This window comes from Carcharhinus amblyrhynchos, chromosome 28, assembly GCF_965287045.1.
Source record: "Carcharhinus amblyrhynchos chromosome 28, sCarAmb.v2.hapA, whole genome shotgun sequence".
Classification (NCBI taxonomy): domain Eukaryota; kingdom Metazoa; phylum Chordata; class Chondrichthyes; order Carcharhiniformes; family Carcharhinidae; genus Carcharhinus; species Carcharhinus amblyrhynchos.
Window position 1 is genome coordinate 2,797,247 of NC_137351.1, and position 14,158 is coordinate 2,811,404.

At 40.5% G+C, this 14,158-nt stretch overlaps 1 protein-coding gene across 2 annotated transcripts in view; it reads left to right on the forward strand.

Moving 5' to 3' along the window:
- clpxa (caseinolytic mitochondrial matrix peptidase chaperone subunit Xa) overlaps positions 1-11,986 on the forward strand; it is a 50,987-nt gene extending 39,001 nt beyond the window's left edge. For both annotated transcript variants that reach the window (XM_080214446.1, XM_080214447.1), the window contains 6 exons: positions 208-296; positions 5,072-5,236; positions 5,737-6,036; positions 8,040-8,132; positions 8,755-8,861; positions 10,995-11,986. In XM_080214446.1, the coding sequence (XP_080070572.1) occupies positions 208-296; positions 5,072-5,236; positions 5,737-6,036; positions 8,040-8,132; positions 8,755-8,861; positions 10,995-11,085 (845 nt within the window). In that variant the 3' untranslated portion in view covers positions 11,086-11,986. The remainder of the gene's footprint in view (positions 1-207; positions 297-5,071; positions 5,237-5,736; positions 6,037-8,039; positions 8,133-8,754; positions 8,862-10,994) is intronic.
- The last annotated feature ends 2,172 nt before the right edge of the window (positions 11,987-14,158 follow it).

A 14,158-nucleotide genomic window follows, 5' to 3' on the forward strand; every position in this document is an offset into this window, starting at 1 on the left:
CTGTGAGGGATCTGCTTTATGTTGTCTTTGGAATGATATATTAAACTATGACCTCATCTACTTGCTCAGGTTCACGTAAAGCACTTTTAATTCTCCTGGTGTACTGGCCAGCATTTGTACCAGATGCTGTGCTCATTTAGCTAATTGCTGTTTGTGGGACCTTGTGTTCAGTTGGCTGTTGTCTTATCGATATCCATTCTTCTGCAGGAATAGTATTCTTGGATGAAGTAGATAAGATTGGCAGCGTGCCAGGGATTCATCAACTACGTGATGTGGGTGGTGAAGGTGTTCAGCAGGCAAGTGATGAGTGATTTCAATTGTACAAATAGGCTAATAGGAACATATTTTTATGTAAACTATTTTCAACATGTGACATGATAATTGACTATCGTTATATACTGGTTTCCCATTTTTAGTTTTTGCCTGCAATGAATAAAGAAGTTGACTAAATGAAGAGATGATATTATAATCTGGCAGAAATAATATAATATAAGACAACTAGCTGTGATTTGTTGAGAGAATATCATGATTGACTAACTTGATTAAGTTTTTAGATGATGCAATAGAGATATTGAATGAGAGCAGTACAGTTTGTGTATTTGGACTTTCAAAGGGTGTTTGATAAAGAACCACATGTTCGACTAAGTGTTATGATGGTGTAGCGTTTAGCACTGCTGCCTCACAACGCCAGGTACCCAGGCTCAATTCCAGCCTTGGGTGACTGTTTGTGTGGAGCCTGCACGTTCTCCGTGTCTGCAAGGGTTTCCTCTAGATGCTCTGGTTTCCTCCCACATTCCAAAGATGTAAAGGTTAGGTGGATTAGCCAACCTAAATTGTCCTGCAGTGTCAGGGATATTAGCAGAGTAAATACATGGGGATACAGAGATGGAGCCTGGGTGGGATTGTTACCGGTGCAGACTGAATGGCCAAATGGCCTCTGTCCGCACTGTAGGGTTTCTATGATCTAGTAATAGAAAGATGAAATATCAAATATTACAATGCAAAATAAGAGTTTTTGGTATAGTGGGTAATATATTAGCATGGATAGAGGATTGATTAGTAAACAGGAATAGAGTGTAAGCATAAATGCATTTATTTTAAGTTGGCAAGAAATGACAAAGAGGCCTCAAATATTTATGATTTGTGTCAATGATTTGGAAGAAGGGACTAAATGTATGGTTGTCAAATTAGCTGAGGGCAGAAAGGTAGTAAGTTGTAAAGAGAATATAAGGATCTGCACAGGGTTAAGTGACAGTTTGGCGGAAGGAGTCGATTATGAGAAAATCTGAACATGTGTGCTTTGGCAGGACATATAGAAAAGCCACGTATTTAAATGGAACTGAGTTACAGAGGGATCTGGGTGTCCTGGTACATGAATCATGCAGCTGCAGCAAGTGAGTTGAAAGGCAAATGGAAAATTGTTTGTTGCAAGGGGAATGGAATATAAAACAGTGATGTGTTGCTACAATTGCACAGTGTTTCCTGAAACCACATCTGGAGTAGTGTGAAGTTTTAGTCTCCTTCCTTAAGAAAGGATGTACATGTCAGAGAAAGTTTACTTGTCTGATACCTTGGGCGGAGGGGGTTATCTGATGAGGAAAGGTTGGAAAAAGTGGGGTTTTATCCATTGGAGTTTAAAATTTTGCGAAGTGATCTTATTGAAACAAAAAGATCCTAAAGGGATTTGATGGGGTGGATGCTGAGAGAGTGTTTCCCTTTGTGGAAGAGACTGGAATTGGGAACACAATTTAAAAATAATGGTTGTCCCATTTAAGATAGAGGTGAGAAGAATTTTTTTCTGAGGACTCTCTGGAACTCTCTCCTCTGGAGAGCTATAGAGGGTCAATTAATAATTGTAAGACAGAAGTAGATTGACTCACTTAGTCAAGATTCTAAGGTTATCAGAGATAGGTGGAATCATAGAATCCTTACAGTGCAAACAGTGGCCATTTGGCCCATCGAGTCTGCACCAACCACAATCCCACCCAGGCCTTATTCCCCAAACCCCACATATTTACTCCATTAAACTCCCTAACACTTGGGTCAATTTGGCATGGCCAGTCAACCTAACCTGGACGTCTTTGAACTGTGGGAGGAAACCGTAGCATCCGGAGGGAACCCACGAAGACGCGAAGAGAGTTCACACACAGTGACCCGTGGCCGGAATTAAACCCACTAGTACTGAGGCAGCAGTGCTAATCACTGCCAGTGTCCCGCCCTGTGTGGTGTAGAGGCCACTATCAGATCAACCATGATCTTATTGAATGGCAGAGCAGGCTCACGAGGATGAATGGCCTACTCCTGCTCCTAATTTGCATGTTCATATGAACCGAAAGTTGGCTGAGGGATAGGAAACCGTTGTGTTGAATGTTTTTTGTTAATTGGAGGGAGATATATGCAGTGGAATTGCCCATGCTTCAGTACCAAGACCACAGCTGTTTTTGATGTGCATTTAATGATTTGGACTGGGGGGCAAAGGGCACAGTTTCAAAACTTACAGCTGAGACAAAACTTAGAAGTGTAGTAAACACTGAGAAATGGATTTTAGGAGGGCGTAGTCAGGTGGAATGGGCAGACACATGGCAGATGAAATTCAATGAAGGAAAAGTGTATGGTAACATTTTGCTGGGAAGAATGAAGTGATGAAAAACAATGCAAGCTAAATGGTCAAATTTTATAAGGAGAGTAAGAAAATAGGCTTTTGTGTGTTGTTTGTGCACAAGGTGCCAAGATGTGTTAATAAAACAGTTGCTAAAGCATATGAAATCCTGGATTTTATAAATAGCGATGTGAAGTACAAAAAACAAGGTATTATTCTAAACCTATGTAAAACACTGGTTCAGCGTCAGCTGGAGGACTGTGTCCAATTTTGGATAATGCAGGTTTCGAAGATGCTACAGAAGTGATTTATTAAATGATTCCAGGAATGAAGGATTACAATTATAGGGGTAGGCTGGAGAGCAGAAATGGCTCAGAGGTGATCTGAGAGATGTCTTTAAAATCAAGATGGGCTAGATTACCTACGCTGCTGCATTTGGCCTGTTGGTCTAGGGATACAGTTCTTGCTTAGGGAATATTATAAGAATGGAAGCAGTTCCGGGTTCACGTCCTACACAAGCCCATGCCATTTTTAAAGGCAGCACGGTGACGCAGTGGTTAGCACAGCGCCAGTGACTCGGGTTCGGTTCCTGGCTTGGGTCACTGTCTGCATGGAGTTTGCATATTCTCCCCATGTTTGCACGGGTTTCCTCCAGGTGCTCCGGTTTCCTCCCACAGTCCGAAAGACGTGTTCATTAGGTTCATTGGCCGTGCTAAATTGCCCCTTAGTGTCTGGGAAACTTGTTAGGGTAAATACATAGGATTAGGTGGATAGAGCCTGGGTGGGATTGTGGTCAGTGCAGACTCAATGAGCTAAATGGCCTCATTCTTCACAGCAGGATTCTATAGAGAAAATAAAGAATAACTATTCCAATTGGTTAAAGCATTAATTAACAGAATGCTGAGTTAAGATGAGTTGTAGTATTAGTAGTAATGAGGAAAACATTTTCCAGCAACATGTGTTTAGGATTTGCAATGGACAGCCTAATATGGTAGTAGATACAGATTTAATAGTAGCTTCAAAAGCAAATTTGGTTAATTATTTGAGTGAGAAAATAATGCAGTGAAACTGTTAGGATTTATCTTCAAAAGCCAACATAGATTTGATCAGCCAAATGGTCACCTGGGAGTGCTATTCAGTGGTTAACTGCTAAGTTTGTATCTTTTTCATTTAAGTTGGAAGTGCTATCAGAATGTAACAGTAGAGAAGCACGAGCTGAAATATTTAGAATTCAATAACAATTCTACAATACAGGCATCTACCTAGCAATGTGGAAAATTGCCCAAGTATGACCTGTACAGAGAAAACGACAAATCCAACTTGGCCAAATACTGCCCCATCACTCTACTCTTGATCATCATTGAAGTGATTGGAGAGGTCATCAAGCGGCACTTTCTCAGCAATAGCTGCTTACTGACTCTCACTTTGGGTTCTGCCAGGGTCACTCAGCTCCTGGCCTTCATTCAGACATGGAAAAAAGAGCTTAACTCTGTAGGTGAGAGTGACTGCCTTAGACATCAAGGCAGCATTTGGCCAAGTGTGGCATCGTGGGGCCTAGCAAAACTGGAGACTGCTTGGAGTCGTATATAGCACAAAGGAAGATGGTGTATTTGTTAATGGTCATTTATCTCCGTTCCAGGACATCACTGCAAGAGTTCCTCTGGGAATGTCCTAGGCCCTACCATCTTTTGCTACTTCATCAATGACTGTCCTTCCATCTTAAGTGAAGAACTGAGGATGCTCACCGATGATTGCACAATGTTCAGCACCATTCATGACTCCTTAGATGCAGTCCAGGTCCAAATGCACCCATGTTACCATTGACCAGCAACTGAATTGGACTAGCTATATAAATACTGTGGCTCCAAGAGCAGGTCAGAGGCTAGGAATCTTGCAGCAAGTAGTTCCCCAAAGCCTGTCAACTAATTGGAAAACATAAGTCAGAAGTGTGATGGAATACAGTTCCTTTGGATGAATGGAATTCCAAGCAAGCAGCTTGACACCATCTCAGACAAAGCAGCCCATTTGATTGGCATCCTATCCATAAATGTTCATTCCCTCCACCACTGACACACCGTGACAGCAGTTTGTACCATCTATAAGATGCAACTGCAAGAGCTCAACAAGGTTCCTTTAGACAACACCTTCCTGACGAGAAGGACAAAAGCAACAGACAAGTGGGAGGTTCCTTTTCAAGCCACTCACCATTGTGACTTGGAACTATACCATTCTATCAGTGTCACTGGGTAAAAATCCTGGAACTCCCTCCCTAACAGCACTGGGCCATACCTACACCACGTGTACTATATTGGTTCAAGAAGGCAGCTCACCACTACTGCCTCAAAGCCAATTAGGGATGGACAATAATTGCTGGCCTAGACATCGATGTCCACCACCCATGAATTAATGAAAAGTTAATTCACCTGGTGTGTATATAGTTTTAAATAATTAATTTTTGTTTTTTCCATGTAGGGGCTACTGAAGCTGCTTGAAGGGACAATTGTAAACGTTCCAGAAAAGAATTCGAGGAAATTGCGAGGAGAGACCGTTCAGGTGGATACTACTAATATTTTATTTGTGGCATCTGGTGCTTTCAATGGTCTGGACAGGATTATTAGCCGGAGAAAGAATGAAAAGGTATGGATTCCATGACTTGTTCTCCATATATCTTAGCTTTGAGAATTCGTTGACACTATATCAGATTTCCAATGTTCACATTTCTCCATTTCTTTCCCCTCTTTGCAATCTTTAACAAATGGTCATCCTACATGTGTGGTTACAGAGAATTAATGTCTGCAGATTACTTGGTTGTAACTTTTCACAGCTGCACTTGATCCTGTCTTTGAATGATCTCCACACAAGTGATTACAGAAACCACTGATTTTATTTTGTAAAGATGATAGTGATATGTTGGAGACTTAACCCTTCAAGGAGGTTAGGAAGACATTTAAGGGAAGGGAAGTCAAATCATATAAATAATATCCATTTGTGGGCATTGATTGAATTGTCAACACAACCATAATTAAACTGTTCATTATTATGAATGGAGTTTTTGAAATTTTTTTGCCAAAGTAAATAATTTGCATGCATTAGTAAACTTCCGGCATGACATTCACATTTTGTCTCTATCTCTACAGTACCTTGGATTTGGCACCCCCTCAAATCTTGGCAAAGGGAGAAGGGCGGCGGCAGCTGCTGATTTAGCGAACACAAGTGGTGATAACAATACTATTCAAGAGTTAGAAGAAAAGGACAGGTTACTTCGCCATGTCGAGGCCCGGGACCTGATAGAGTTTGGAATGATTCCAGAATTTGTAGGGCGTCTGCCTGTGATTGTTCCTCTGCATAGCTTAAATGAGGACACGTTGGTGCGAATTCTAACAGAGCCTCGAAACGCTGTGGTCCCACAGTATCAGGCTTTATTTAGTATGGATAAGGTAGGAACCGCTAATCTTGATTCTTCTCTGAATTTGCTAGTGGGTGACTTAATATTTCTACCTGATAAAATACGTTGGCTTCCTTTTTAATCTGAATCTTTGTTTTATTAGGCTATGGGACACTTAGAGGGAAGAAATGAAATGGCCTCAGCCCATCTAACAAACCTACTTGGGTCCATTTATATACCTTCCTTGGATCATTTTTGCGTTCCTCATTGGAATGCAGATTTTCTCATTTTCATTTACAATTTGTCTTATAAAATATTTAAAACATCTGAGAACTACTGTTAGCTTAAATTTAAGATGATTAAAGATTTCCATTGGTAACTGGTCCCTTAATTATGCATGATTTTTGAATATTTTTAATGTGAAATATCTCCTTAAAATTCCTTGTGCAGGACAACTATGTAATTTGCTTCTGGTGCCAGCTGCACAAAAGTGCCATCTGGACTCCAGCTACTGCTTGTCCTTTTCAAGGTTCAGGTAGCTTTGGCCAAGAATAGCAGTTCACTGATCAAAAAGTACGTGGAACCAGAAAAATGTTACGGCACAGGAAGAAGCCATTTAGCCTGAGTCCACAAAGATCAGTCATGATCTTATTGAATAGTGGAACAGGCTCGAGGGATCAGGTGGCCTACTCCTGCTCCTAGTTCATATGTTTTTATTCAGCCCATCATGTCTGAGCTGGCCAAAAAAAAGCTAGCTGCCCGTTCTGAGCCCATCTTCCAGCACCTTTGCAGGTTACAGCACTTCAGATGTAGATCTGGGTACATTTTTAATGAGTTGATTCTGAATCATCAATCTGGACAGTGCATTCCACACACCCACTGCCATCTAGTTGAAAAAGGTTTTCCTAATATCCCCTCTAATTCTTCTACTTATCTTAAATCTGTGCCCCTGGCAATTGACCTCTCTGCTAGAGGAAGCAATTCTTCACTATCTACTTTATCTAGGCGCCTCATAATTTTGTACACTTCAATCAAGTCACTCCCTCGGCCTTCTGTGTTCCAAGGTTTAAAGGAGATGTATGAGGCAAGTTTTTTACACAGCGGGTGGTGGGTGCCTGGAACTTGCTGCCGGGGGAGGTAGTGGAAGCGGATACAATAGTGATTTTTAAGGGGCATCTTGACAAGTACATGAATAGGGTGGGAATAGAGGGATGTGATCCCTGGAAGTGTAGGGGGTTTGAGTTGAGTGGAGCAGCATGGTCGGTGTAGGCTTGGAGGGCCGAAAGGCCTGTTCCTGTGCTGTAACTTTCTTTGTTCTTTGAAAACAACATTAGTCTACCTAATCTTTCCTCGTGACTGCAGTTTTCCAGCCCTGACAACGTTCTTGTAAATCTCCTCTGTGCTCTATCCAAAGCAAATGTGTCTCTCCTGTAATATGGTGATCAGAATGATACTTAAAACTCCAGTTTTGGCCTAACCTGTGTCTTTTACAGATCCAGCATTATATCCCTGATTTTGTGTTCTATACCTTGTTCAATAAAGGAAAGCATTCCATATGGTTTCTTTTACCACCTTTATCTACCTGTCCTGCCAACTTAAGGGACCTGTTGATATGCGTTCCAAGGTCTTCCACTTCCTCTACTACTCACAGTTTCCTCCCATGTATTGACTATTCCCTTGCTTTGTTTGCCCTCCCAACACATTACCGCATACCTCTCCAGACATTCATGTTGCCAGATAATACAACTGCAATAGGTTACAAACTTACCTCTCAGCCATGTTATCAATGGAAATAATCTGAATCGGTCAAAAGGTTATTACTTAAAAACGTACAAGGAATGATACCAGAGATGTCATTGGGTGAACAATGGGTGATAATTAATAATTGAAAGACTGGAGCTAAATATAAACCTGCCTCTTCAAAAAATGATTTCCCCTGAGTCTTACAATTTGAATCTAACCATTTTACTTTTAAAAAAATATTTGGAGGCAATAATTTGTGAAATGAAGATTTGTTTTGGTGTTGCTGACGTGCTTCTTATATACTTTATATAGTGTGATCTTAATGTATCTGAGGATGCTTTGAGAGCTATCGCTCGACTTGCTCTGGAAAGGAAGACTGGGGCTCGGGGTCTTAGGTCAATCATGGTAAGTTGCTAAAAAGATTACTTAAAAAAGGGCTAGTTTACAAGGTAGTTGTTTTTTTAACAACTTAATTAAGAGTGAGGAGTTAGGAAGAGTGTTTGAAAATATAATCTCCTGACTGGATAATGTAGAGTATCTATTTAATGTCAGAATGAAAAAGATCCATCAAGTAGTTACATATTTTAAAAACAAATGTGAAATTTATCATGTGCAGATTACTGTAGTGGAGTATACAGTAAGCAGTGAGTGACAGAATTTTTCTAATATCCCTGCTGCTTTGTGAAATCTCACTAAGTTATGTTTTAAAGTTTTTCATCCTTCTGTTTGAAAGGGAGGGTTGTTGAAGCAACAACTTCACTTATGTAGCTCCTTTAACATAAAGTCCCAAGACATTATCAAACAACATTTGACAAGGAGCCATGCTTGGAGATGTTAGGGCCTATTCAATATGCGGCATCAAAGAAGTACCTTGCTGTGGGCTTGTCCTTCAAGTTAGTGTAAATATTCAGAAGTTCCAAAGAGAAGCAAATCTAATTTGGGGCTTAGATGGTTGGTTACTTGTTTTCTGGGGGTGCTGGGTGGTGAGGTAAAGCTAACTCATGAAAACAAAAAAATGCATTTTCAGGAAAAGTTGCTGTTGGAGCCAATGTTTGAGGTGCCAAATTCTGACATTGTAGCCGTGGAAGTGGACAAAGACATTGTGGATGGAAAGAAACCACCTGCATACATACGGTAAATTTTCAATTTATGTAGTTCTGGATAAAATGTGGATCTGACAGAATCTGCTTTGGGAGGTACAAAATTTGTGTAAGATTCTGATATGTTGGTGTCATTGAATATAGAGCGCATCACTTTTACAATTGGTAAAAGCTTCTATTTAAACTTAGCTCGTTTTAATTATCTGCAGAACTAGAGGTAGCATGGTAGCATAGTGGTTAGCACTGCTGCTTCACAGTACCAGGAACCCAGGTTCGATTCTCGCCTTGCGTCACTGTCTGTGTGAAGCTTGCATGTTCTCCCCATGTCTGTGTAGATTTTCTCCAGGTGCTCTGGTTTCCTCCCACATTCTGAAAGCCGTACTGGTTTAGGTGCATTGATCTGAACAGGCGCTGGACTGTGGCTACTAGGGGAATTTCACAGTAACTTCATTGCAGTGTAATGTAAGCCTTACTTGTGACTAATAAAGAAACTTTTAAAAACTTTTTAAACTAGATCATTGTTGGTGATAACACATTTTAAGGATACAGTTTATCCCAGTGAACTCCCTGAAAGCCATACTATGGCAGTATCTAACACTATGCAAGTTCTATACCCACTTGCTTGTCAGTCCTGACAAACTGGAGTAAGCTATTTGTAACCCGTGCACGTTTCCAGATGCTGCTGAAAAGGAAAAAAAGCAAAGTCAAAACACATTTCAGATTCCTGCAAAAATATAACAACAGCATCTTCATAGCATTGGAGGCTATTGAATCACATCTCCCTTTTATTGTTTAAGTGTTGTTTCATTTGCCTCCAGTGCAAGACTGTGCTTTATTTTCTTCCCTTCTCCCTCAAGCATGTGGGATAGTTTGGCTAAGCCCTTTCTCACAGCAAATAACTTGCCCACAGTGTATTTTTAACGTCATTTATTTAGTAGAGTACAGTTCCTGAGGAAATGTAGCAGTACATTTTCTCTAACTCCATGCTGAATTCATGTAGGGAAAATATCATAAATCAGATCTGAAGGCCACTAATTAGCCCAGAAGACTGGATAATTTCTCCTGCAGGACCTGGGACCAAATCCTTTTGTAGGAGTCATGCAGTGGAACGTTTTCTGATCTGCTGAACAACCAAGCTGAAAGATCATTAATTCTGGTAACGACATAATAGCCATGGGGAAACTTGGTTCTTAAACATGTCTTGAGCTCATTTGTCATTGTACCTGCTCTTTCAAATTTCATTTGTTGTCTTGGGTGGGTTGTCAGTTGATAAAATTCCATTTACCTTGGCTGTTAATAGAAGTTGGTTGCTATGAGACCGTGTTTTATCATGCTTTTAGTTGCTCTTTATAGCTTGTAAAATATTTTCTGTCCTGAAAGCAGACATCAGTATTTGCTATAGTGTCTCCCTGCTCACCCCACCCACCCCCAACAAGCTTCGCACCTAACCTTTTGGGAGTGGGGTGGGGGGAACATATCAGACATTGCTGACGCTGGACTTGAATCATTGCTTCTCCTAAGCCTGTTGGCCTAAAGGAGAGCTGAAATACATCCACATAGAGTAAGCAGGACAACTTTTTATCAAGCATTACGTAAATCCGACAATGAATGGTAGCTACAGTTTGGCAGCAGTACGTTGGGCTTGAGAAATCTGTTTTGTTGCACCCTCTTTCTTGTAACTTTTAGGTATTTGAGCGGCTCGGTGGTAGAGTGGTTAGCACTGCTGCCTCAACACCAGGGACGTGGGTTCAATTCCAACTTCAGGTCACTGTCTGTGTGCAGTTTGCACATTCTCCCCATCTCTGCGTGAGTTTCCTCTGGGTGCTCCAGTTTCCTCCCACAGTCCAAAGATGTGCGGGTTAGGTGGATCAGTCACGCTAAATTGCCCCTTAGTGTCAGGGGGATTAGCTAGTGTAAATGCATGGGGTTTTGGGGATAGGGTCTGGATGGGATTGTGGTCGGTGCAGATTTGATGGGCTGAATGGCTTCCTTCTGCACTGTAGGGATTCTATGAAAGTGACAACACCAGATAAAAGGGGTCAAATAAATGTTAGATTTCACTAGCAGATGTTTTGCTGCTGTGTCACTTATTTTGAAGGACATTTTTTAACATGTAGATTCCTCAATTAAATCATTTTTAACTGATTAGATATTTTCTTGTGTTTAGAGCCACATCCAAGGAACCTGTTGAAGAAGAATATGATTCTGGAGTGGAAGATGATCGGTGGCATCGCCAAGCAGATGCAGCTAATAATTAAAAGCTATAATTTGGAGCAATTTGTGCAAAGATGAGCCTCGTACAACATGAAACTATTTTTATTTTATTTAATTTTAAATGTGTCATTAACCCATTACTCTCGTCAGCAGAAGTTGCCCTTTAAAGAGAATAGCCCCTTTATTTGGGAAAGGGCTAAAAGTCTCCACCTCCCCCTTTGACATGATCTCAGCGGAGCAATGAAACTGATCATGGATTTGTAAGATAGTAACATTTTGTACAGTGGACATTATGCCGTCTATGAATTTTACTGTAAACGCATTCTGAATGTGTTTATGATACAGTTTTTAACAGCTGCTTCCCTACAGTAACTGTTTAGGATCAAAAGAGACACCCCCTCTACCCTCCCCCCAAACCCACCCCCAAAAGAACGGAAGAACTTACTGGATGTCCCCCTTTAATTTTCTCCAACGTGTCTGAAAATGTCATTTACTTTGGGCTAGATGTGTTGTGGTCTTATAACAAAGGTATATTGTTTCTTTTAAAAGGTAGAATTTCTGTTTGTGTTCAAGGTTTAGGAATCAAATTGAGGCAAAAAGTGTCACAGCAAGTGTTGATGGAGCGAAACAATAAACAGGTTTTACTAACACAGGTATTGCAGGGATTTCAGCTTCATTTCTTGATTACAATAGTTTGGGCATGATTTTGGTTTCATTTTGCTAGTGCTCAAGTATACATAACATTGTTTTAGATGCATTTAATATCATGCACAAGAAATAAATCTGTATCATATTTTTCTGTACTTCATTTTATGCTATTACTGACCAGAAACAGGATTGGCTCAAATCCTTTAGAACTTTATTAGAACACTAAAGGATTTAAAGATGATTTATTGTAAATTTCTGGTTATATAAATAAAGTGTATAAATTAAGCACTTAACAAATTGTGACATTTTTTACTTTGTCAATTGTTAGAGATTGACGGTGAACAGGCAACCTTAGAATGATTTAAACTAATGTTGGAGACACCTGGACAAAGCACAGAAGTTGATTACATATCCAGAGACAAACTTGTAATCCAAAACTGGTACTATGTATAGAATCTGCAGCAGACAAAGTGTCAGATGACATCTTGTGTTCCATTTAATATATTTGGGAAGAACTCCTTTGGTGCAAAATAGATTGAAACTTCTACCATACTGATCATAATTAAGAATACCAGAATTTAGGACAGCAACTTTTAGAAATTGTAGAATCCTTACAGTGCAAAAGGAGACCGTTCAGCCCATTGAACCTGTACCAACAACGGTTCCACCCAGGCCCTATCCTTGCAACCACACATGTTTATCCCCGACACTAAGGGGCAATTTAGCATAGCCAATCCACTTAACCTGCGTATCTTTAACCTTGGAGGAAACCCACACAGACGTGGGGAGAATGTGCAAACTCTACACAGTCACCGGAATTAAACTCAGGTCTCTGACGCTGTGAGGCAGGAATGCTAGCCACTGTGCTGCCCTTAATGGAAGGAAGATGAAAGGTAGAGGTTTTTCACTTTCTCCTGATTTACCTAACTATATGTCAGATGAGAACAGAGGATGCCTTAACAAATGAAATCAACTGTTCAGTCATGACATACATAGCAGCTGAACCAGTCTCTTCAGCCGGATACAAGCAAATTACTGCAGATGCTGGAATTAGATGCTGCCAGACCTGCTGAAATTTTCCAGCATTTTTCTGCCGGATGTCTGTTGTGCATTTGGAGAAACCACTGAATACCTATTGATAATCCTGGAGTTCAGAGGCAAATTCAGCATCTATACACTCATCCTCGCTGAGGTCAGGAGACTAGAGTACAGAATTAAACTTGACTTTCCAGGTCTTCTGATTCAGTGTGTCACTGGACGCCATCTTTGTCCACTTGGCCATCATTGGGGGTTTAGATTTTAAGTTAAATCATTCTTGCTGGGTTTCTTTTCACTTTCCTTTGTGTTTTCTGCATCTTGGGGAAGAACAGATGTATTGAACCTACAGCTGCAATTAGTCATCGTCATCAGTAAGCTTGTATATAAGATGAGCTATACAATCGAGAATTGTCAACACTTGAATGATATTAAAATTGGGGTAAGATTATAAAGCCATTTTGGAATACAAAACAGAAGTTTGGAATTATTTTTCTCTCTGCCCCTGGAGGGTGGAGGTAATGTTAGTTAGTCTGTTTGTAAACAATTCTCCAAAACTAATGGCTGAATTGCAACCAAACTCAGTACATGGGGGCATTGCCCAAGGAAGCACTGATCAGATTATAACAAAGATGCAGGTCTGGATCCTGAAATTTTTTTTCAAGTATCTGCTAGCATTGGGAGGGGGTGCAAATTGACTTTTTAGAATAATGAATTGTTTGTTTTAAAATGTCTATTTCCTTTGCAGTGGTGGGATTTGTCACAGCAGTCAAGATGTGAACAGGGTTTTCAGAGCAGGTTGTTGGATATGAATTGGCCTGAAGCTGTTTCAGTGAAATTGAAGCTCTTAATCAAGGAATTTTTTTCAGCTTTGTGGTTACAGAGCATTTTGAGTAATTGTAATGTTATTAACGCAGCATGGCAGAGATATCCGTTTTGCTGAATGCTTTCTTCACTTTTTTTCATTTGTTCGCGGATTATGGGTTTCACTGGCATGACCAGTATATATTGCCCATTCATACTTGCACTTGCGTAGATGAGAAACAGCTGCCTTGAACTGTCTCAATCTGTGTGCTATAGGTACATCTCACCAGTACTGTCAGGCAGGGAGTTTCAGGATTTTGATCTAGTGTTGGGGAAAGAATGATGATATGTTTCCAAGTCCGGGTCGTTTGTAACTTGGAGGGGACATGCAGGTTGCAGTCTACCTGCTTCCCTTTTCACCTAGGTGGTAGAGGTTGATTTGATTCATGAGTCATCTCTTTTTCTCACTATGATAATGTCCTCCACTATGAGCCTTTGTGCTTCTCATGACTAGCACGCCAGACATGTGTAAAAGATGTCTGTGGCATTCAGCTGAATAGGAATCCATGGATTCTGTTCTCCCTGCAGCTTCAGATTTCCTAGAAACATTCATGAAAGTAGTGTCTGTAA